The 25,548-nt window shown below is 32.2% G+C and overlaps 3 protein-coding genes across 5 annotated transcripts; 2 read left to right on the top strand and 1 right to left on the bottom strand.

Moving 5' to 3' along the window:
• The first annotated feature begins 159 nt into the window (after positions 1-159).
• On the top strand, positions 160-6,039 carry LOC115707826 (probable CoA ligase CCL8). The gene is made up of 17 exons (XM_061117353.1): positions 160-549; positions 1,023-1,192; positions 1,368-1,580; positions 1,895-2,081; positions 2,180-2,268; positions 2,390-2,461; positions 2,599-2,649; positions 2,772-2,879; positions 3,409-3,507; positions 3,886-3,978; positions 4,096-4,173; positions 4,382-4,486; positions 4,623-4,713; positions 4,996-5,069; positions 5,219-5,398; positions 5,572-5,625; positions 5,718-6,039. Exons 1-17 carry the CDS (start codon positions 375-377, stop codon positions 5,766-5,768), a joined length of 1,890 nt encoding a protein of 629 aa, XP_060973336.1. The 5' UTR covers positions 160-374; the 3' UTR covers positions 5,769-6,039.
• Positions 6,040-7,428: 1,389 nt separating this feature from the next.
• LOC115707825 (protein NRT1/ PTR FAMILY 1.2) lies at positions 7,429-10,596 on the bottom strand. Of its 2 annotated transcripts, none has more exons than XM_030635902.2 (5): positions 10,229-10,596; positions 9,997-10,116; positions 9,533-9,750; positions 8,651-9,213; positions 7,429-8,553 (listed from the first exon to the last, which is right to left on the bottom strand). In XM_030635902.2, the coding sequence occupies exons 1-5, from the start codon at positions 10,251-10,253 to the stop codon at positions 7,653-7,655; spliced, it is 1,827 nt and encodes a 608-aa protein (XP_030491762.2). In that variant the 5' UTR covers positions 10,254-10,596; the 3' UTR covers positions 7,429-7,652. The 2 variants fall into 2 exon arrangements, with proteins under 2 accessions (XP_030491762.2, XP_030491764.2); XM_030635904.2 differs by having other exon boundaries at positions 10,443-10,595.
• A 10,097-nt stretch (positions 10,597-20,693) lies between these two features.
• Positions 20,694-25,176, top strand: LOC115707824 (uncharacterized). Of its 2 annotated transcripts, none has more exons than XM_030635901.2 (5): positions 20,694-20,985; positions 21,688-21,755; positions 23,129-23,568; positions 23,892-24,021; positions 24,660-25,176. In XM_030635901.2, the coding sequence occupies exons 3-5, from the start codon at positions 23,146-23,148 to the stop codon at positions 24,878-24,880; spliced, it is 774 nt and encodes a 257-aa protein (XP_030491761.1). In that variant the 5' UTR covers positions 20,694-20,985; positions 21,688-21,755; positions 23,129-23,145; the 3' UTR covers positions 24,881-25,176. The 2 variants fall into 2 exon arrangements, with proteins under 2 accessions (XP_030491761.1, XP_030491760.1); XM_030635900.2 differs by having other exon boundaries at positions 20,694-21,002.
• The last annotated feature ends 372 nt before the right edge of the window (positions 25,177-25,548 follow it).

The raw sequence follows: 25,548 nt of genomic DNA, 5'->3' as shown, positions 1-25,548 counted from the left end.
TTTCATAGAATGAATTCATGGAAGCCAATTAAAAAAAATTAGTTCTGTTCTGTCTTTTGTCACAAAACTGTTATCATTAAATAAAAAAACAATTGTTTTTTGCATTTTCTTTTCATCTCTAATGTCGAAACTCGAAAGTTTTACTATATTTTCATGTTGACTGATTCTATGAATAAATAACGTCAAGTTAAAGAACTCTATTTCGGATTGGTGAACCACAGCGCCGTCAAACCGAACCGACCTTACTTCGTCACCTCGTACCTATGGCTATGGTTATATCATCATCGACAACGTAATGGTTAACTGAGTGACCCCATCAATTTTTACAGACCAAAATTTGTGACCCCATTTAATTTCAACGCCACCTAAAAAAAATGAGCTCTACCACCACAACTACATTAAAAGTTCTCAACCACCACCTAAAGCCTCTCTGCTTTTACTCGCCTCCTATGCGTTTAAGCTTAAAGACCTTGTGCTCTCTCACTCTTATTTCCTCCCCAAAAACCAACAATCCTCTTCTTTCTTTCTCAAGCTCTCGTCTTTTCTCTTGTAAGTTTTCTTGGTTCTTTCCTAATTTTCTTTGGTTGATGAATATGTTGTTAGGTGGGAGTTTACACAAAGTTGGGATTTTCATATGACCAATGATGGGAATTTGATCGATTTTGATAAATTTTCTGAATTGTGGTTTTGTTTGATTAAAATTTGAAGTGGTGATAATGAAAGTTCATGCTTTTAAGTTCCAGCATGGAAGGGAAAAAGATGAACTTTTGAAGTTGAGTTTTAAGTGATTGATTGCTGCGAATTGGATTTGTGATTTATCATTGTTATTATCGCCCCTAAATGGAGCTCTTGATTTCCAATGTTTTTCTACTCTAATTTGGCAAGTTTAATGGAGTGAACAAATTTCTGCTTAGAAGAAAAAAAATTGCTGTTTGGTGTTTTTGCTGAGTGCCTCATTGAATTCTGAGACTGATATTATGTTGTCTGATTCAATGCTCTTTCTGAATATTTTTATGTGACAGCATTACATTCTGGGTCTCTTATGGAGGTGTTGAAGGAAGTAGCTAAGGAAGGATCTGCAGCTCGTGAGGGAGTTGCTATTAGAGCTGATCAGAAAAGTTATAGTTATAAACAACTCATTTCTTCTGCACAGAGTATATGCAGCCTGTTATGTGGCACTGAGTTGAAGGCAGTGAGTTTTAAATTTTACCTTTTAGAGCAAAGAAAAGAATTGACTTTTTTCTTTTTAATTTTTGCTTGTACTGTTTTTCTCTGTCTCATTCAGTAAAAAAAAGATACAATTCATTATATTTGAAACTATTTTCTCCCTTAAATTGATTGGCTTCTTGTTTTTCGTTCCAATTTAGATTCATGAAGCAGGCAAACAAGCTAGACCTTCTGCGTCAATCAATGGCGCGGGTGGTCATGGACATCTTGGTGGAGCTCGAATAGGAATTGTAGCTAAACCTTCAGCTGAATTTGTTGCTGGAGTACTTGGGACTTGGCTAAGTGGTGGTGTTGCAGTTCCACTTGCACTCAGCTACCCAGAGGCTGAACTCTTGCATGTGATGAATGATTCGGTATGCACTTGGAGAGCTTTATTCGCCATTTTACTTGTTTCTCTATGTTAGTTACTAAATTGTGCTTTTTTCTTATTGTTGGTCTGCTATAAATTCTTCAACCATAAGCCTTAAATTTAATTTTTTGATAATTCTACATGGTAGACACTTTTTTATTCTTAAAAAGGAAGTCCTTTACTGCATTTCTATTTCAATCCTTATAATTTTTTTACTCTTCGAAACTTTAAATAGTAAATTATAAGTGAAGAAAAGTGCATTTATATTTCCTAAACAGGAATCGGTCTTAACATGAGTCAGTGGTTATCTAATGACAGGACATCTCCATGATACTGAGTACTGAAGATCATCAAGAACTTATGCAAAAAATTGCTGCAAAAACATCAGCTCAATTTTCTCTTATCCCGTCCGTTCCCAGTAGTTGTTCACAGGAAGTTACAGTTGATCATCGACAGACTGGAGATATAAGCACAGATAGCATTTTGCTCAATAGGGAAATCTCAAGTAAATGCTTCTGAATACTTACCAATACATGTCCTTAAGAAGCATGAATAAAGACAAGAAACAGATTGCTCATATGCTATCATTTTCGTTTGTTGCAGATGAAAATCCTGCCTTAATTGTTTACACTAGTGGAACAACAGGGAAACCTAAAGGGGTTGTTCATACGCATCAAAGTATTAGCGCACAGGTTGTATGTAATAAGTTATGAAAAAAAGAAACAGTACACTTTTTGGCTATATAATCAAGGGTAGCACCTGAATCTCAAGAATTGTTTTTCTGACCTTTGTCCTCACTCGGCTCAATTTCAGGTCCAAACATTGGCAAAAGCTTGGGAGTATACACCTGCTGATCAATTTTTGCACTGTTTACCACTACATCATATCCTTCCACCTATATATAACATCTACAATTTAACAGCATTGAAGGCACACACATCCATCTAATTTTTGCAAAACCTGAATAAATATAAAACAAAAGAAAAGTGTAGTTTGATGGATCCTTGACTTTTAAGTTACATGTCCATGGGCTTTTTAATGCTTTATTTGCACCTCTCTATGCTCGCTCCACGGTAATTTATTTTATTGCTCTTTCATTTCTCTTGGTATTTAGACTGGAAATTCATGCTGAGTAGATGAGCTCAGACTTGGTACATGGTCTCGGTTGTAATAGTTTTTGATTGTGTTGTTGAAGGTTGAGTTCTTGCCAAAGTTTAGTGTACGAGGTATCTGGCAGAGATGGCGTGAATCATATCCAACATCTGAAACTAAGGCCAATGATTGTATAACCGTATTTACAGGAGTAAGTCCCAATATAATGACAAAAATGAGCATGATAATGACATAAGATTTTTCCCACCTGGGTTTATTTCTCACTTTGTTGGTTATCCATTGTCTTTCATCCTTCCATATAGTATGTTATGCTTTTGAGCTTGCAAGTGTGCCTTTTCTTTAGCTTTTATGGTCATGGTTTTTATTTTATATTTCACTACATAGAATGGAGACAACCTCAAGGGGTTGGCCTAGAGGTAAATACTTGGAATGTGTTGGTTAGGCACACGGTCACACGTTCAATCCCCACATGTCCATTGTGGCAGTTTTCTCTTGGTATGTGGCCGGGGGGTGTGGGATTAGGCAAGGTGCACACAAGCTGGCCTGTGGTCACCAAAGGAAAAAAAAATGGAGACGGAACCTTTTTGTTTGTCACGTGCCAAATCATTATTTTAAGCACAGCATGCTCTTTTAATATTTTTTTTTTTTAATTTGAATTGTGTTTAACCAGTACACAGATTATTGTGCACAATTTAATGATTGTCTTTTGTGTATTATAGGTGCCAACAATGTATACTCGATTGATACAAGGTTATGAAGCAATGGATCCAGAGCTGAAGGAAGCCTCTGCCTCAGCTGCAAAGCAGTTGCGTCTAATGGTATGCAGCCTACTCCTGAATTTACTATGAGCCTATGGGCTTCACAGGATTTAAGATTTATTTTTTTCTAATTTAATTGCCTGTTATGGTGAAGATAGGATTCATTCTGGTTGCTTAGTCTTTTATTCTCTTGGGTAAATTCAAGGTAGAATTTAACTAATGCATTTTGGACTTTTTATTATTTTGCTGAAACACCGCGTTATTTTCGTTGGCTAAGCAGTCAAGAGCTACATGGCTTCTCAAATTAACTGCATTCTTATTCTTTGATTTTCATGACTATTATGCTCGCTTGTTCGTGTGTCATATACTCAGATTTACTAATTATGGCCAGATTTTATTAATTGACCCATAATTTGATATTTCTCTTATTGTACTTAGATGTGTGGCTCCTCTGCACTCCCTGTTCCTGTCATGCAACAATGGCAAACCATTACAGGACATCGTCTTTTGGAACGATATGGAATGACAGAAGTAAGTGACACTTAGATTAATTTGGTTTTATTGTCAAAATTTGCTTTCTAAAGAATCAAATATGGTATATTTATCCAGAAGTTTTCTAAAGTTTATCAATAACTTAAATGCTTTCAGTTTGTCATGGCCATATCAAATCCCTTAAAAGGTGAGAGGAAGTCAGGCACTGTTGGAAAACCATTCCCTGGTGTGGAGGTCAGTATGAATGAATGTGTGAAAGGGAACACTTTTTTTCAGAAAGAAATTCATTTAAGTATTATTATTATCAGGGTAATTTTTAATTTTATATAACTAGAGAAAATTGAGTATTAAAACAACTGTAGAACCAGGGAAGATTTATTACAATTCCTGCTGTACAACCAAGGTTTGCCATTTATATGTAGTGATGTTTAATCTGTGATAGGTAAGGATTCTTGCAGAAGATGAGAATGGAGACGATGCAACCGGGGTTGGTGAGCTTTGCGTTAGAAGCCCATCCTTATTTAAAGAATATTGGAGACTTCCTGAGGTACATTCTCATATTACAAATTGAATGACGATTTATGTTTCAATTCATGAAAGTTCGTAAGTATTTTCCTTTTTCCTGTCAAACAAATGTTTCGACATGAAAAGTATATTGAACAGCTGAGTTATGTTGAACTTAGGTAACAAAAGCATCATTTACAGATGATGGGTTCTTCAAAACTGGAGATGCCGGTAAAGTGGATGAAGATGGATACTATGTCATTTTGGGACGTAAGAAACTTTCTGAAACCATACCCACTCTACACTGTCATTATCATTGGTGTATTGCGTTTGTTTATTTTTCATACATTGTGCCACTGCATAAGGTGACCTTTAAGAAAAAAATATGGTGATGGTTAAAACTACCTGGCAACCTATGTGTGTAGATATTATTCCCTCTTGTTTGTTTCTCATGCAGAGCCTTTTTCCTTCTATGATTTCTGTGACTTAGAATTATAAATTTTTTATGCTAATTCTGATTCGGGTTTGTATTTTTTTAATGCTATTTATTAGGTACCAGTGCTGATATCATGAAGGTTGGTGGATACAAGTTATCTGCCTTAGAAATCGAATCTGTACTTTTAGAGGTGAATCTACAGCTTATTTTCTTTAGACTCATTTTCTAAACAGTGTCAAAAGAAAGAACAATGCTGCAACTTGTTTAACCAAAAAAAGTTAACAAAATATTTGAATATTATTGAAGACTTTCAATAAAAAAATTTCCTCTTTTGTGCAGCACCCGACTGTAGAAGAGTGCTGTGTGTTGGGCCTACCCGACAAAGATTACGGTGAAGCTGTCTCTGCAATAATTGTGCCAGCAGCTGAAGCAAAGAAGAAAAGAGAGGAAGAATCAAGACCTGCTATAAGCTTAGAAGAACTCTTCAGTTGGGCTCAACACAAACTTGCACCATACAAGGTATTGTATTTGTATTATTACCCTAACCTCGTTTACTTTCTTTATTAGTATATAATCCTATATCCTATGTTTATGTCAGTATACCAAATAGCCCAACTTGATGTTTTGACCTCTTGTGTTAAGTAAAGAAACATATGCTGTTCATTCTAATTAGTTGTTTCTGTTATTTCCAGCTACCGACTCGCCTTTTTCTGTGGGACTCGCTACCTCGTAACGCTATGGGAAAGGTACAAAAGAATGAGAATTGTAATTCTTTTTTTGTATATTGTGTACTTGAGAAGAGAGTGTTGATGTGTATATACTGAATTTCTAATTGTAGGTGAACAAAAAAGAGTTGAAGAAAAAGTTGACCGTTGAACAAGGCGTTTGAACAATTTTCTCAAGGCTTCCAATATCTTGGATTTGCATAAACTAAAATAAAAATTAGTTGGCTTAAGATTTTTAGAAGTTTTTTTTAATGTATAGAGTGAGTTATTGAGTTTCATTTGTTATTGGGACATTTCATGCTTGTTTTGTTTTAAGTTCAATCCAAGTAGTCAGAACAGTTGTTTTTGTAATCAATTAGTGTTTAATAATAATAATAATAATAATAAAAACCAAAGAGCATGAATGGAGGCCCTCCAGGTCATCTCAATTGATAATGCCTTTTTTAGCTGTCTATTCTTTGTTCCAAAAATGTATGTATAGCACATGAGTTTCCTTATCATCAATCAAAAATAATCATACACTTAGTTTTTTTTAAAAAAAATAAATAAATAAATATTTTATTATTAGTTTAATGATTAAATTAAACTTTTACTTTATTAAGTGTGGAGAAGTCGGAGAGTGAAGAAAAAGCAAAAAAAGACTTAAAAACTGGATTCTTTGTTATTTTGAATTGACACAATTTTATAATTGCTTAATTTTTAAAATAATTCAATTCAGAATAAACTGGTCTTATTGAATGAAGTTTACTTAAAATTAAGCAAGAGGCTTATTTGCAAAACAAAAGTTTGCTGTTGGAATCTTTTTTTTTTTTAAAAAAAAAAAAAAGAGTTAGAGATAATATTGACTAAACTGAGATTACCAGATGTTTTATTTTATTTTATTAAAGTGATGCTTCCAAATTGGTAGGACATAAATAAAATAGGAACGAATGATTTTTTTTTTTTAAGAATATAATTTTAGTTTGGGGGTAGCTAAAGTCATAACTTCGTGTTTCTTAAGGTTTTTTTTTTAAAAGATGTTTCTTAAGGTTGATCCTAATTAAATAATTTCATAATCTTTTAATTCTAATGTTTGACACGTCTTAGGATCTACTTAAAGTGGAAGAATGATTATTTGTTCTGGTCAAAATTTTCTTTGACTAATCTATGTTAACAAAATGTTACAAGTTTTAATGATTGATTTTTGAAAATAAATATTGGTAACGCTTTTAAGGTTGAACTTGAAATAAAGAGGAAAACTAATTGAGAATTAGTTCAATCAGTAAGAAATTAAATAGGATGGCTTCGTTTTCTCAAAAAAATAAAAAAGAAAAATAGGATGGCTTCGTTATTGGTTTTGTTGTTAATGATTGTAAGGAGTTACTTGTTTCTTTGAAATATGTTTTAGTGTTTTTTTGTTAAACGATCTGCTAATGTAGTGGCCCATAACTTTACTAAAGCTACTATATTATTTCCTGATCGTCGATTCGGTTTGGAGGATATTTCAACCGATTTGCTACCATATTTGGTAGCGGAAGTTATAGATTAATAAAGCGGATTTTTTATTAAAAAAAAATAGGATGGCTTTAATTATTATGAGAACATTTATTGTGGATCACTTGTGCAAAAAAAAAAAGTTACAAAATAATTATGAGAAGAGAAGCACATATTAATAATGTAATCCAATTATATGACTAAAATATTTTATTGTAATTCTATAGTACACAACTTAAAAATATCAGGAATATATTTTTCTTCTCAGCTATTTAGGACTGTTGAATTATTTAAAAGTTTAAACACAATCATTTTAGTTCTTCTTCAAGGCCTAACATCGATTCTCATTAATTAATATAAATATTTTATATTTGATATATATATATTGACATCAAACAAAATCTCAACAATTACAATTACAAGATTATAGACTATAATTCCACCACTATCACACAACCACACACCAAAGAAAAAAAAAACAGCAGCATAAGAATCACTGTTAATACTGTAACAAACCTAAGATCAATCAAGCTTTCAAATTCATGTTTTTTTTTTTTTTTTTTTTTTTTTGAAGCTTAGACAGATAATAACTCTTTTCCTTCATCACTACTAATCCCACCATTTGGTTCATCTCTAACCTTTTGCCTCTCTTCAACACAAGGTCCATAAGCCCAACTACAGAATATGTAATAAAACACATTGACAAAGCTCATAGCAGCAAGAACCCAATAGTAATAATCATAATGACCCTTATTGATATTACTTGAAACCCAACTCTCTTTACCATTTCTTGATGTTAAGTTATCCACAGCACTTAAAACAACACTAGCCAAAAGACTAGCCACAGCCATTCCTAATCCAAAAAGTGAAGCTGCAATACTTGACATGCTTTTTGGGATTTCAGAATAGTAAAACTCTGTTTGTCCAATTCCAGTAAAAGCTTCAGCTAAGCCATTCAAACAGTGTTGTGGGATTAACCACATTGCAGACATAGCTACAACACCAGCTGGATTGTTCAAAAACCCTTGTTGAATTGACCTTCTCCTCCTAACACTCTCCACCACTGCAGCCACAACCATGGCCATGAATGTCAGAATTAGGCCAATTCCCATTCTTGTTTTCACATCCAAACTCACCGGCTTGCCTCGAATTTTCGAAGCTAAAGGAAGGATCACTCTGTCATAGAGAACAACCCAAAGAGCCAAAGAGATCACTACAAACATAGGGTAAGAACCAGCTGGGACTTGAAAACTTGACAAGTGTCTATCCATGGAATTAGCTTGGAGTACTTGAAAAGTGTTTTGGCTAGTGTTAATGGACATCATTAACCCTGTAGACCATATTGGTATGACTTTGATAAGAGCTTTAAGCTCTTCAACTTTCTCAACTGTGCAAAGATTCCAAGGATTTGAAGCAGACCCATCTGGCCCAATGTCTTGTTCACGATTTCTAATTACACAAGCTTTATTCAAACACCTACAGTTGATTACAATCTATATAAGATTTTTCTTTTCTTGACATGACAGTGACAACTCTGGAAAAAAAGAAAAAAAGAGAAAAACTTTGATAGTACCTTAATTTGTCTGATGGTGAAACTAATTCAGAATCCTTGTTATGGTGATACACACCATTATGATCACTATTTGAGTTCCCATTTGGAAGTTGAAGCTTTCTGTTCTTGTAAGCAACCACAATGACTTGAGCAAGTCCAGTGAACAAGCTTTTACAAGCTTTTTGTTTAACATAAAGAGATGAAGCAAGAAAAAACAAAATAGTGGCAAATAACATAAGAATTGCAGGAATTCCAAAACCCAATTTCCATCCAAGTTGATCTTGAATATAAACAATTGCAGTTAAGGCAAGTATAAGAGAAGCCGCAGTTGAAGCATAGTACCAACTAAAGAAGCTCTCTAATACCCTCTTGTTCTTGGGATTGTCTCTATTGTCCACTTGATCAGCACCAAATGCAAGAGAACAAGGTCTAATTCCACCAGCTCCAATTGATATCAGACTAAACGACAAAGCAAGAAATGTCGTTTGCCCACCAGTAGGAGCTTTACAACTTTGTGTAAATATATCACAGCGTGAAGGTTTCAGCTTTGGAATCATGGCTGTTAACCATAGAAGCACCAACCCCTGTCATGAACAACAACACTAGCTTAATATTTTTTTATTTTCTTTATTAACCAAAAAGAAAAAGGTGGTGTAATGTAATGATTAAAAAATGCCCACTTGATCAGAAAACCACATGAGTGTGAATCTCACAAGAATTTTCTTTTTTTAATACTATTTAACTACTGTTAACTTTTAAGCAAATCTCATTAAGAACTCAGTTTAAAAGGAAGATAGGGAAAAAGTTGAAAAGGATATTAAGGTTATAATTAGATTGAATCTTCATTAAAGAAAAAAAGGGTATGATCTGAAAAGATGAAAGGAATAAGAGATGGGAAATTACCAGAAAACTAGCCATTGAGCCAAAGCCAATAGTGAGAAAACGACCCAGATAAGAATCTGAGAGGAATGCCCCAAGAAGAGGCATGAAATTAGTAGCTGCTGACCAGAAGAAGATAATGTTGGTACCTTTGGCTACTCCCAAGTGATAATCTTTCATCAAATACAATATCATGTTTGGCAAAATGCCATAGCTTGCCACCCTCTCCAATGCTTCATTTACTGTCAAAAATCACAAAATGTACTAGAATATTAAAATAAATTAAAAAAGAAGAAGAAGAAGAAGAAGAAAAGAAATATAGGATACCCCAAAACACTTCTGAACTAAAATAATCAAGAGATCGTTATTATCTATGTAAACCCACATGGGAATAATAAATATCAGAAAGTTTAACGAGTTAGTTTGATATATAAAAATAATGTTTTTTATATATATATTTAATGAAGTATATGTGTATGTATATGTACCTATAATGAATGGCATGGTTATGAGGCCTCCCTTGGATCTTTTCACAGGAAAATCTTGGTTGTTATTAGCCATTTCTCTTACATCTGAAGAGGGCTCCTTCTTCTTTTCCAGTTCCATAACTATATATTAAAAGAAATGAAGAAGAAGATTACAGAGAAAAACTAACTACAGTAGCAAAGATCGACAATAATTAATCTTGAAAGATATGTTATCTGAGTGATGAGAAATCACAGCTGCTCTTCTTCTCTTGACTCATATCTCTCTTTGCGTGTGAGAAATGGTAAAATTTATAAGACAGTAGTATTAATAGTGCTGCTACTACTACTACACTACTCTCCTTGGAACCAAGCTAAACTCTAAATTGAAAGAAATACAGAAGAGAACATATCTCAGAAATTCTTAAAAAGAGATTTTAGATAAAGAGGACAACACGCCATGATCTTACCACCCTTTCCTGTTTCTCTCTATATATCTCCCTAGTGTGTATAATGTGTGTACTGTGTCCCACACACAACAAAAGTATTCTATATCACAATATATATATACACACTCGTATATAGTACGATAGTCGTATGAAAAGAGAAAAAAAGGTGAAGAGAACATGTTTGGAAAATAAAATAAATATATATATATATATAATATATAATATCTGTATTAAAGAGTAGTACAATAATGATAATGAATGAAGGAAGGAAGGATGTTAGAGAGAGATAAAAAGTGGAAGGGTTCACAATAAATAGGATGGTCCACCATTTCTTTTGCTTGTTCCAGCTTCTTGGCCCCATTCACAGATCAAAATCACTGCAAGAGGTTGCAGTTCATAAGGTCCAATGACAAGACAGATTTAAGGGCCAATATTATTTTTTTTTTTACTTTTATTTTTTATGTTTTCTATAAGCACTCAAATTCAGCTCTGCTTTGTCTACATGCACGTGGATTTCAACATATTTACAGTACCATGTTACTGCTGTTGTCTATACTATTTATTTATTTTGTCAGCTATTCTGATCACAATGCCAGACCATTTCAACTTTATTGGTATTTGAAATTTTTCCAGCTATTAAGTTTTAGGTTTTTATATTAATTAATTTTCTCAATACCACTTCTTTAAAAACTTAATTGTGACTTTACTCTTAAATAAGTGAATGTGCATTTTCCATTCTATTTGTATCTTTCTTTCTTCTCAAGACTTTACAAGTTGTTTGTTGTTGTGTCGTATTTTTTTCTCCAAAGAACAACTTTGGATAGAGCTTGGCTTTTCTATTGACTTTTCATACCCTTCCTCTTTTTTTTGGGCTAAAAAGATTGACTTTTCATATTTAAGTTTCAGATACAGAATGTTTTCTCTTTTTTTTTTCTCTCTTATAAAATGAGGTCCCAGCAATCCTTTTGTAACATTTTATCCTAAAGAACATTAATAATTGAACCCATGTCCTCTTCAATTGAAAATAAAATAATTTTTTTAAAAAAAAAACTCCTGATGAGTTTTCATTTTACATTCTAAATGTAAATAAGACTTTCATCAATCAAATATACTATACTACTAAGACTATTAATTTTGGTATACTTCCAAATCTTTTGAGTGAGACATATGAACTCTCTCTAATAATATAACCAACCAAGATTATTAGTTTACAGTGATATCATAATAGGAGAGTGTACTATGATCACAGTTTTATTTTTAACCAAAAAAGAAAAAAGAAAAGTTGAATTGTATGATTATGTTGTATATGACAATTCAAATTTTGAAAACACACTTTTATTCACTATATATATATAGCCTCATTCATCAACCACTTGCTTCTGCAATCAATCATCTTGGTGGACCTTTCTCACATAACTGGTGGAGCCCTATAAAAATATTGAGAGAATATAACATTTATGACTACTGCATTTACCCAGGGCTATGGTTATGGCTATACTTCAAAGTACCATGACCCTCATAATCTAGGCTTTTGCGTGTTGAATTTCATGGTAGTCCCCCTCATACTTTTTTTCTCACAAAAGAACTCTATCTATTACTATTTCCCACACCAAAAAATTATAATTTAAAAAAAAAAAAAAAAAAAAAAAAAAAACCCTTTTGTTTTCTGAAGTCTACAGATTAATTGAATGCAGCTGTTATCAAGTATGGAATGATTTTTTTTTCAAGAAGGAAAAAGTAAGAAATGACTCTCTAAAAACTTACAGTTAGGTGGTCTAGAAGGGACATCCTATCTTCTCTTATTAACGGTTTATTCAAAATGAGAAGCAAAAGAAAGTGACATAATAAGTAACATTAATTGATAGGGTGAAAAATTAATGTCACATTTATTTTTTTTCAACTTGCTTTACTGTTTTTCCTATAATATTTATGGTTGACACTGTAGTTAAAGATAGTATGAAAAATTATGAATGATATTTTTTGCTTCTACTGCTCAAAATTTTGATCTTATACCACATCATTGTGATGTATGATAAGACCATATATAAATGGTTCTCTGAACTTATAAAGAACATTATTATTATTATTATTATTATTATTATTATTATTATTATTATTATTATTATTATTATTATTATTATTATTATTATTATTATTATTATTATTATTGTTTTGTTCTAGAAAACAGAAGAGGGGTTTGAGCTGTCAGTTATGACACTGCAAAAAATAAATGATTTGTTATTAAGAAACTTAGCCCTTCTTTCGTTATTAAACTTTTGATCCCATAACAAGGCACTTGAGAGTTGAGAGCTGTGATCTGTGTGAAAGAAAAGAGGGAGAGATTAGAATGGGCCCACAAGTCCAATTCCATTTTGGAGTTATGGGCTTGTAGGGCCCATATCCACGGGCCCTATCCGACCATCCTTGAACTACTTTGTCCAAACCCATATGGAGCAGAGTGTTAGGGGAACCTTTGACTGAAGCCATATTGAAAAAAAGATAATCCACGTTTATGTAGTCCCACTCACTCTCATAAATATTATTCTGTTTAATCACAACACAAACTTACCTATTTTGTAAAAATATATATTTAAAAGAAAGAAAAAAATCAAATCAAATCTCTACCTAAGAACAATAAAGGAGTATGTTTTTCTCTTTCACCCTTTGAGACTAGAGTACCTAACCAAACCTACCTACTTATCTTAACTTACCCATATGAGTAAGAGGAGTGTGTGTAATTACTTATAATGAATGGAATTTGGTTGACAGTAATTATATTTTTACCAAATTTAACTTTGCCCATAAAAGAATGATAACTTAAATGAATAAATGTTTATTGAAAAAGGAAAACATTTTCACATGGGTGTTAGTTTTCGACTTTCTAACAATGGACCATCCAATCCACTAATGGATCGGGCTATATATTCCAAGTATGGGTTGTCTCTATTAATCTTCTTTTTTTTTTTTTTGTCTTTATGTGGATCCGAGTCTTCTTTTATTTTATTTTAATTTTAAGTAGGAAAACGATACACCTCTTTTCATCATATGTTGACAAGGGTATTTTCGTCATTTTAGGAACGCATGTGAAATATGAAACAATAAAACATGAGTTCCCTTCTCCCTTCCAATATATCATATACTTGTCTAATTTAAATCCAAATTACCACAAATATTCTAGACAATATCCTTATATTCATGGCTTGTTTATTTTATTTTTCATTTTTATTAGATAATAATTAAAAAAATATATTATTTTTTTTGGCTAATTCAAAAATTCATGCTAGATTTTTAACTATTAAATTTAAATTAATACTAAAACTATTCAAAACCAATTATGTTGTATGATTTTATTTATTGTGATACTATATTTTAATTAATAGAGAAAAAAAAAACAGAACTTATTTTATTGTTTGGATCTATAACATTTTTTAAAGTGTTTTGGAATAAAGCGGGTACCCCGGTCGTCATTTTCAATTAAAAATAAAAGATTGAAAATGATGGTCTTTTTATAAAATAAACAAAGAGAAAATAAAAAAGCTCAAAGATGGGTTGTGGGCCTATGACTTTGTATGGGTTGTGAGCCTTCACCTTCAGCTTAATCTTTGGGAAATTTACATGTTATACTAACTTTTGTCATTTTTTTACAAAAATACTGTCAGGCGGAATTTTTAACTTTTTTACTGTGTTTTTTCATAAGTTTCATACTGCAGTATACTGTATTAAGTTTTCACTGGTGTTCTACTGGTGTTATACTAGTGTTCTACTGTTGTTTTGAGTTGTTGTGCTTTGTATTTTGCTGGTGTTTTACAAAAACACAGTATTTTTGAAAAGATTTCCGTGTGACAGTATTTTTGTAAAAATTAACTCAAATTCCAGTATTTTTGTAAATTTCCCTAATCTTTTATGATAGATCATAAAACACATTCTCCTCTAACTATTAAAATATGATACTATTTCTTCCCTAATAATATAAAATTATATTTTAGATACTAAAAAAAAGTAGAAATTGTACGTTTTATGAGTTTTTATACAAATTGTGTGAAAATATGAAAATTTTGGTTTTTTTGAAGGAAAAAGATGGTCATATTTTTGTAAACATTGCCAAAAAAAAACATAAAAATGAAAATTCCCTAGTGTTACAAGAATGTGAAAATAGGATTAGTGTTTTATAAAAATCTGAATTAGCAAAATAACTTTACATATAAATTTATTAGCAAAATAATCATAAGTTATATTGTGCAACAATAAATTTATGCTGTACAACTCTTATGGCTGTATAAATTAAATCAAATATGATTATTTTATAAATTTTACTATTTTTGAAAAGTTTCCCAAATATGATTCAGAAAATGAATAAAGGTAAAGAATATAATGAGAGCAAGTATGAGGTTTCAGAGTAGCTCATAGACTAGTAGTGGTATAAGTTTGTACATATTATCAACAGTGCTGCTGGCTCAAACATTTAAGAAGTTTTGAGCAAAAAATTAAAAAGGGCCAGCCTTCTTAAAAAGTGTCTTCTTTCTTTCTTTTATTTTATCTTTGGAAAATACACACGTATCTAATGTCAGAATTAAAATTAGACTTAAAAAAATGGCAATATCTTAGGGGCTTGGCTAAGAGTCAGATCTGATTATCTGACAAATGTGAGTACGTAGGTTGTTCTACAGATGAACTTAAGTTATCAAACTTAATGGAATGAATGACCAATGAAGTTTGATAATAACCTTAAAACAGTGTTTAACAATTCTCTAATCATAACAATAAAACAACAAAAAGCAAAAAAAGGCACAAAACCAGCCCTGGTGGATTAAGACTTAACATTATAATCATAACAACAACACAAGCCTAAACACTGGCAAAAGACAAGATTTTGGCTCGTTTAGATTTATTCTAGATAATGAAAATAGTACATAAACAAAACAAGTCATTTGGCTATTATCTAAGAAGATGGTGACTTTTCAATCAGGTAATTAAAGAATATTCAGAAATTCACAAAAGATCTATTAACAAATGTAGATACGTACCTGGACGTGAACGTGTTCTTGGCTTGGCCCCCCAAATCAATAGAGCTCCAAGATCGATACCACATACGTACAGTTGATTAAATATAGGTATTATTATTTTAGTTTTTCTTAACAATGTATAGTTATGTTTACACTCTGTTCTGCAAAACTTTAATGTAAATTTGTTATGAATTACCACTATAAACAACCAGTAATAATAAACAGAAGACCGGAATAATTCCGAAAAAATGAAAACTGGAATAATTTCGTATTGTGTACATATAGTTATAATTTAGAGTATATAAATCAATTAATCCCACAATTATCGAAATATTGAAATAACACATGCCATAATATGAATGATATCCTTTTGTAGTGGAAGAGGTGTGGGATCTCTTCTTATTTTGAGGCAAAGCCTTAGCAAGCTAGCTCATCTCTTCTTATTTTAATCCAGGATGTCAATCATACACAAGTTGTAGCATTTATTTTAATTTAGCTAAACTATTTTTTACAATTACTATAACTATATACAAAAATTATTGTCGGAATTTGAATATTTATTTTTAAATATTTGAATTTTTATATCACACTTTATAATTAAATTGATATATTATTAGTAAAAAAATAGAGAAAATGAAATGTAATGATACTATTGTTGGAAATTATTTTACTAGGATCTTAAATCTACTCACAAGTATGTTGATTAACACCCTAAATATCAACTTCTAAAACGATTATAAATAAACACATTTAAAGTATGAGAAACCTTACATTGGGTGCAGCGGAATAATATGTCTCCTTCCACTCAGATCTCTAACCCTTGTATCATTTCTGTAGCAGAGTATTATCAAGATTTGAGTCCAAATGTTCTTCTTGTTGAATGTCTTTCTTCACGATCTTCCTCACTATGATTGAGGTGCTACTTGCTGTGTGTGGGCAATACTCTATCACTAAGTGGGTTCGAAATATTCAATGAAGAAGAAGAAAGGAGAGTGGCGGCTAGGTTAGTGTTATGGCTCCGGTTTTTCTCTAAAGGAAACAAGATGCAAAGTCACTTTTTCCTGAGGCCATCACTATCTATTTATAGCATGCCACATAGGGTTTAGGTTTGAATTATTTGGCATTAAAATAATGAAAATATTAAATGATAAAGCCTACAAAGGTGGCTGGCCATGGCTAGTGGATTTGGGCATCACTTTTGCAATTTTGTTGTTTTATCATTTCTGCATCTCATTTTCTCAAAAACGCCAATTTTCAAATTCAACCATTTAAATGTCAATTCTAACTATTTAATAACTATAAATAATTATTAAATAATATTGTCATTTATCATATTTATTAATTAGACCAAACAAAGTATCTTAATTAACAAATATACCCTAAAACCTATTTCTTTACAATTTCGCCCTTGCTTAGTAAAAAAATTCACAAATAGACATAGTCTAATTTGAGAATTATAATTAATTAATCAAAACCAATTAAATGAGTCTTACAAGTAGTATTATCTCAACTAGTGCGGGGAACATGGGTCTATATATCCGAGCTTTCAATAAGCAGATCAAGAATTTACAACCTAAATTCATTGACTTATTAATTCTTCGTTGAATCCACGCATAGAACTTAGAATTGCACTCTCAGTATATAGAACAATCTATATGTTCCACCATATAGACACGTCATTAGTTATCCATTGTTATAATCCTAATTTGATCAATGATCCTCTATATAGATGATCTACACTGTAAAGGGATTAGATTACCGTAACACCCTACAATGTATTTTATTCTTAAAACACTTAACCCCGTATAAATGATATTTCAGCTAAGTGAAATGAGTACTCCACCATTTATTTTCGTTTGGTCAAGCTCGAAGGAAATCATCGTTTACTTTCTATTTGCCAGATAGAAGCTATAGATTCCATATTTATGTTAGCGCTCCCACTCAATTGCACTACCGTGTTCCCAAAATGTACGTATCACCCTGACCCAAAAGTAGGCTTAACTAACAAATCAAAGAACACGAATAACACTATTGAGATTGAACCTAATCATATCATGATTAAGATCATTTGATCTAGGATCAACTAGGTGATATTGACTTTAATAGATATTACGGTAAGTTTAATTAATCTATGTCAAAGTTCAATATCGGTCCCTTCCGATGCATACTCCATGCATCCAACTCAAGCTTTACTTTAACCAATGCTCTGGAAAGAACATAGCATTTCTTCAAATGCAAGTAAACTCTGTTGTAGATTGACATATCAGTAAAACCCCAGTGTTCTGATAAATCTAGGAATCTTTATTCACATAGTCATGTTTACTTTCCACTGTGTTGACAACACAATAAACAAGATCATGTATGTGAAAAGGGTTTGGATGAATTTATAAATCAAATAGACAAGCAATTGATAAGATGAACCAAAACATACAAATGAATGAAAAATACTTCTTTTTCTTTATTGATATTGAATAAAATGAATTACATTAAAATTGAGTTTTATTTAAGGCATAAAACCCAAAAACTATGTTTTCATTGATTGGAAAAAAACAATACAAAAATGTTTTATATACAGCTTTACTCAATTAAAACTAGCTAACAACATCTAGTAGAAACTTACTAACTACAATAACTCTTAACTCACATTCCACCTTACTAACAAACTTTAATACTCCCCCTTAAGCTTGAGTGTATATATTACAAATTCTCGTTTTATCTTTGAGAATTTGAAACTGATTAAGAAGAAGAGCCTTTGTACAAATATCAACAGTTTGTTCCTTGTTAGAAGTGTGAATTGTTTTTATGGTTCCTTCTTGAACTTTCTCCCCTGCTAAGTGACAATCAATCTCTATATGTTTAGTTCTTTCATGGAAAATAGGGTTAGCAGCAATTTGTTGAGCAATTTTATTATCACAATGTAGAATGGCATGTCCTCTATGCTCAATTTTTAATTCTTACACTAAGGAAACTAACCCAACCAATTAACATGTGGTGTTTGACATTGTTCTATATTCAACTTCTGCTGAGGACCTTGAATTTGTGTGTTGTTTCTTACTTTTTCAAGACACAAGAGAGCTTCACACAAAAAGCATAGCCAAATTTATAATGCCACAAAGTATTATCACTGTTGTTTGCAGATCGGGGCGGGTGGTCGGATTTTTTGGGTTTGCGGGTCTAAATGTGCAGCCCTAAAGTAAACAACAGGAAAGTCATTCTCAGTCAAGTAATAAAGATTTCTAATCCTTTCACCCATCCCAGTCACTTGATTCTTAGTGATAGCATGAATGATACATTTATTATAAAGAAAATAAATGAGTAGTTTGCTGAATCAGATAAAGCACAAGCTGAGATCAAATTTTGCTTAAACTTTGGAACACAAAGCACATATTCAAGAATTATATTGAATAATTTGATAGTTCCAATGAAAGAAATTTTGATGTTAGTTCCATTTGGTAACCTAACATGTGTTAATTTGATGTTCTTTTGAGTGGAATAAAACCTAGTATGATTAGAACACACATGGTGAATAGCACTAATATCAATGATTCAACATATTTAGGAGTGAGATTTGCATTATACTAGAGATGTTTAATATAACACGTTGATTAGATTGTTGAGATTGCGGAGAGTTTTCTTGCATCTTCTGTGCTAGTATAACCATAAGTCTTTGATATTGTGTAGCCAAATTTCACTCTTCAGTCATCCCCTCATTAGTGCCACTGCCTGCTGCAAAATTAGTTGATGATCGCTCAAGTTGATTTCCTGGTTTAGGAACCTCTCTTGGAAATCTCTCATACAATCGATGGTCGGGTGGATATTCATGAACTCTATAAAATTTTGTAATAGTGTGTCTAGAGATATTACAATGAGAACAAGCAGGTCGATTATCAGATCAATCATATCGATTATCAGGACAATAATTGCCTCAATTACCTTGTGCACTTCCTGCAAAATTGACATGAGTTCTCAACAGGAGGTATTGAAGTTTCAGTTTATGGAATAATGATTCCTCTCTATTTTTCTTCTTGAATTATGCAAGCATAAGTTTTAGGAAAATTTACATGGTTTACTAACTTTTCCCATTTTATTTCAAAAATACTGTTACAAGGGTATTTTTACTTTTATACTGTGTATTAATTTATTGTTTTATACGGCAGGATACTGCCATTGGTACAAAAGTTCATTAGTATTTTGTGGCTTACACGTGTCTTCACCAGGTTTTGCCACTTCGTTTTTTGAATTTTTTTTCAAAAAAGCTTTGATTTGACATGGGTGTCACTGTTTTTGACAGTTTGTTTCTTTTTGGGGTTTTAATTTATTTTAAAATTATTTATAAATGTTAAATAATCAAAGAGCTCATTAATTAGGTGCCTTTGATACCATATTAGTTTTAGAGAAAGAGAAAGAAGAGATCAGAGAGTGAAAATTAGAGAGAATGAAATGTAATGGTGCTCTCTTTTCATTGATTGAAGGTAAGCAATACAAAAATATTTTATATACTCAACTAAAACCAACTAATAATTTGTAGCAAAAATTTAACTGACTACAACAATTCCTAATGGACACTTCACTTTACCAACAATCTTTAATATATATAATTTTAATTTTATATTTTTAATTATAGAATTATAATATTTAATATTATGTTTATTTTTTTTAATTATTTTAATTTATTTATAATTAATAAAATACATATGTATTATTATTAATAAATTTTAAAGTTTTTTAATATGTCTTGTTGTGCTTTTTAAGCTTGTCGCATCCTGTATTTTTCGAGTTAGTCTATTTGTACTTACGTGTCGTATTTTTTATACTTCCCGTGCCGTGTTATACTTAAGCACATATTTTTTGTGTCATATTGTGTCATGCCTAAACTTACATTTTTTTGTATCTAGTCGTGTTCGTGCCTTCCAAACTCGTGCCGTGTTAAAATGTCTGGCTTGCATTTATAACCCCATATTTGAGTTGATCCATAAAATTCCTTATAACCTATATAATTCAAAAATAAAAAGATTTTTTTTTACACTTTAAAATAATTTTTTTTTAGTATTTTTACGGAATTCTACATAAAAATTACTACAATAACTATCCGACAACTTAAATCGCAACTAAAATTTACATAGCAACCCATATAAAAATTATTAGAGAAACTACTGCAATTACTCAAACGGTGAATTTAAAAAAAAAAATTAAAAAATAATATATAAATAATTCTCCCAAAATAAATAACATATCTATTTAAAATAAAATAAATAATAAATCTTTACAAAAATAAAAATAAAATAAAAAAAAAAAGGTGTTAAACCCTACTCTCGTCGATTCCCTGTGCTGTGCGCCTCCCTCCAACACTCTCAACTCTCACTACCTCTCTCTCCCGTTCTCTTCGCCGGCGTCGATCTCCACAACCCTCCTCTCTCCATTTCTCTATCGCCTGTTTCATTTACTCATCTCTCCCTTTCTCGGCAGTCGTAGCCACCACCAACCACACAGCTCCTCTTCCCTCCGCAGTCGGCACCACCCAACTCCGGCGTCCCTCTCTATTTTTATCGGCGACTGCATCGGTATGAATCTCCAACAGGTATTCAAATTGTTGGCTGCCGTTCTTTATTTCTTTAATACTCAATATCTTTATTTTTATTTTTAAGCTTGAATGTTTGAGTAAGTAGAGTTAATTATTTTGTTTAATTTTGTGTTTATTGCTGTAATTTGTTCAGGAAATATATATATGAGTATTGATATGCCTATTTAAATTTTCCTGTACTTTGACCCCTATTGACTCAAAATAGTGCTGCATTAGTCCTCTGATTCTTTAGATGTTTAGGTACACTATTTCCATAGGAGAATAGAATGTGATCATAATTGGGCTTCCTAGAATCAGATTAGCATCATGATCATTCATCACTAATTGCAGTTTTTGCGCTATGTACTTTATCTGAAGCTTTATTCACCTGAAAATGAGACAATAATAGAGGATATAAGATAAGATGGTTTCACATGATGATAGAATCTATAAATAAGTTTACTAAAAGAAGAAACTTTTTCGAAAAGGTCTTTTTTTCACCCCTTTTCCCCAATCAGTGCATATTGTTAGAATATCTACACACAATACCTGCATGATTAAGGTCACTATAATTCCCATCCAAAACACCTGTGTAACACGCACATTTTGATTTTAGCTCCGACTGTCTTATTCATATTCTTTTTATAATAGAAAAGGAGGGGCTGAGTTAATTTTGGGTACTTTTGATTTGATTTGTTTTTAGGATCATTAGCAAGACTTTGGTATTTGCGTCTCTTTCAGCCGTTTGGGCACTCCAACAAGCTCCAACAGGTATTCAATTTTAATTTTGAGATTGATTTCTCTAGTTTGAAGTTGTTTATTGTTTGAGTTGTATTGTATCTATGTTTTGGAGGTACATTTTCAATATTTAGCTCATTCCTGTCTTGGATTTTCTTATGTTGTCCGTACTCTGTTATTCCATTGATGCATGTTTTGCATGGTTTGACTTCTGTATTTTCTACTGCCAAGTGCAGTTCATTTCATCACTTACGGTCTAATTGTTATGAACAATTCATCAATTTTTGAATCAAATTCTCCAATATTTTCTGCCACACAATCACAGATTGGGGCTGTTTCTTCCATTTTTCCTCAAATCATGGAACAGCCAGTTTTTAGAAAGACATCAAGTCCGTAGTTTAAAGTATAATCTAAGCACTAAGCACAAGTGAGGTGTGAAAGTGAGAAGCCTATCCAAAGCAACATTATAGGGTGGGGAAGGAGAGTAATTAATTATATGTTTTTCTATAAACCCTTTTTGTTTTTTCTTTTTCTCAATGTAATTTTCTTGACTCTGTAGAACATGTACTTTAAATAAATATGTTAATGTGCATATAATTATTTGTCTCGCATATATGATGTTTGGGATTGTGATTTATTAGCCCAGGTATATCGACAAATTGGATTGTACAAGCTAAATATGAGTATGAATGATGCCATCATATAAATGTGTTATCACTCATCTTGACATCTTTATATAATAAATTAAATCGGTGAAACCAATCCAGAAAACCAGTACTTACATGCCTTCAAAAGCTTAAGTTCTATGGATTTGGACATGGTGGTTGAGTGTTTTGTACTTGAACTGTATGGTGGTTGATTTGAACTTCGGATTTTGGATTTAAACTTTAGAACTTAGTTTATGTTTGTCTCATTTTTACAATTAAGTATAAAATTGAATCTGAAACAAAAAAAAAAAACTCCAAATGTCGGTTTGGACTGTGAGAAAGAGAGAGAAACCCCAAAATTACTTGAAATCATTGATAGATTTATTCCCGGTTGACTCTTTTTTTTTCCTCTTAATTATAAGCTGTTTTGCTCCCCAGCTTGTTAAATTTTCAATTTTTATTCATTTGTTTCCATGTTCTACTATTTAATTTTTTATGGGTTGATAATGTTTGTTGAATTGTTTAAAGGCAGATGATTTAGTATTTGTTTGATTTTAATTTGGTGAAATATTATGATATAATGGATTATTTGTTTGTTAAAATGCTTAAGACGGAGGATTTAGCTTGAATGTTTTTCATGTAAGTTTGTTTCATTGTCATTAATTCCTACATCGTAATTGGACTAAGAATATGAATGTAGATTTGATTTATTCATATGTTGGAATTTTTTTAAGGTCTAACCTTCTTTTCATTTACCAGTTTTTACTACTCAGCCAATGTTACTCTACCGCTCTTTAGTCACCAAAGCGATCCACATCCGGCACTATACCCAAGCTGCTGCTGCGGCACTCCAGGTAGAGCCGCCCGAGCCTTCTGTGCTGACGTATCTAGAAGGGTTTCCAACACCTGACCCGAAATATGCAGAGACAATCCTTGCAATCCCACGTGTTTCATCAGGTAAGAGCATCTCAGCAAAGGAGAGAAAGGCAGGGAGAGTCCCCAGCATTGTGTTTGAGCAGGAGGACGGGCAACATGGAGGTAACAAGCGCCTTATCTCTGTCCGCACAAACCAAATACGCAAACTAGTCACTCAGCTAGGCCGCTCGTTCTTCCTCTCTCGTCTCTTTGATCTTGAGGTTCGCTCTGATTTTGAATCCGACACTGACCTTATCGAGAAGGTCCGCGTGCTTCCTCGCCTGGTAATCCATTGCTAATCTTTTTATCTGTTTTATTCCTTCTTGTGTATATTATTGTTGATTGTTGAAAAGTTGGTTAAAGTTCTTTGATTGCCTTCCTCTGGACTAAATTCAAAGGTGGCAATTTGAAAATAAGTTAAGTCACACGGAGCATTTTACATTTTTTGGTTAGGCACCATGTGCCATGTAGTATAAAGTATGATGCTTTGTTTGATTGCCTGAAAACTTATGAAATCGTAGAAAGGTGTTGTAGAATTGCTTGCTATGATTAAAAAAAAAAATTGATCAAATCATGCTCTGAACTGTCATTCAATAAACCTTTCCAGGTTCATCTTCACTCGGCATCGGATGCACCACTTAACGTAACCTTTATAAGGGCACCTTCACATGCTTTGTTGAAAGTTAATATTCCTCTAGTGTTTCGTGGAGACGATATTTCCCCTGGGCTGAGGAAAGGTTAGCAATCTAATCTGTTGTCCCACTTTATTGCTATAGTGTGTAAATGAATCAGGCATTGTCTTTTCAAATATACTCCTTCCAATGGTTTGACATTTAGTTCTCTCTTTATCTTGGCAAGCCATCTCTTTCATAATCGCTTCTTAAGGAAGACTTCTATTTATTCAGAGAACTCAGTTTGTGGTTTGGTTATAAACACCTTAAAAGAAAGAGGAGTGGATAATGTTTATTATTTTGGAGCTCAAGACATTTTTAGACCATCATGCATCTCAAAGAGTGCTTATTGTTTTCAAGCTCACTTTCTTAGACCATCTGTCTTTGCTGTCAAGTTGTCCATTACCATTTTCCAATTATACCTAAAAAGTGACATTTAATCTATTACATTTATGTCAGGAGACTTTACTAACTTAATGGGCAGGCTTACAACTAATTTGCTAAACTGTCTAGTTATAAGAAATAACATCTATCTAAGGATTTATTTAGTTAATGTCAGCTCTATATTCAAGTTTTCGTCATAGTTTCCCCACTTGACTTTTCTACTCTTGTACTTCTAGTTGCTTGGAATCACTTCATTTGTTTAGCAGATTTATTTAGTGTTCTAGATTCTGGTTTAAATCATGACTTAAACAACTTTACAGGCTCTTATTTAAACACCATAAAGAGAACAGTGAAGTTTCTTTGTCCTGCGGATGTTGTCCCACCATTCATCGATGTTGATCTGAGCGAGTTGGACGTAGGCCAGAAGTTAGTTGTTGGAGATTTGAAGGTTCATCCAGCACTAATGCCTCTTCATCCAAAAGAAGAGCCTGTTTGTAAGATTGCAGGAACCAGGGTTTCTGACACAAAGAAAGCCAAGTAGTTACTTACATCTTCTTCTTGGATTTGATTATTAAGAAGTTCTGTTGTTCCATTGCCTTCATGATGATCTATTGTGGGAGCAATCAAGGCAGGTTTACGCATCTTTTACCTTCATTTTTCGGCACTATATCGGGTGATGAGGGATGTCTGAGAAACTGAATGTAGTGTGGAAGGAAAATATTGTTGCTTATCAGTCAACTCTTGAAGCGTAGAGAGAATAATGCAGAATTTTGTTACATAAAGAATGTGAGAAATTCATATAAAGGTTCTATTTCAAGGCACATTTTCAATTGCTCATTTTTTCTTAACAATTTGTTCTATTCTTATATCTATTAGTATTGTTATTGGATACTAGTAGTGCTTAGTATCTTCTAAAGGTGTCGTTCTGCAACTGGTTAGTAATATACCTTAAAAAATTATTATATTAATATGAGTAATTTGCGGCATAAATACTTAAGTTTTATGCCAAGTAACAGATAAATACCTAACTCGTATTTTTGGCGGTAAAAATACCTTCCGTCACTAGTGTGGAAGGTCCGTAGGTACCTGGCCGTTATGTGCCAGGTTAGTGTCCACGTGTCACTATGTGATTAGTCCAGATCATTTTATTTTTATTTTTTATTTGTAAATCAAATTAAAATATAAACAAATAAAACAAAATATAGTTTA

The sequence above is a fragment of the Cannabis sativa genome, chromosome 1, assembly GCF_029168945.1.
Source record: "Cannabis sativa cultivar Pink pepper isolate KNU-18-1 chromosome 1, ASM2916894v1, whole genome shotgun sequence".
In the NCBI taxonomy this organism is placed as follows: Eukaryota; Viridiplantae; Streptophyta; class Magnoliopsida; order Rosales; family Cannabaceae; genus Cannabis; species Cannabis sativa.
This window is presented reverse-complemented; position numbering and strand designations above follow the sequence as displayed.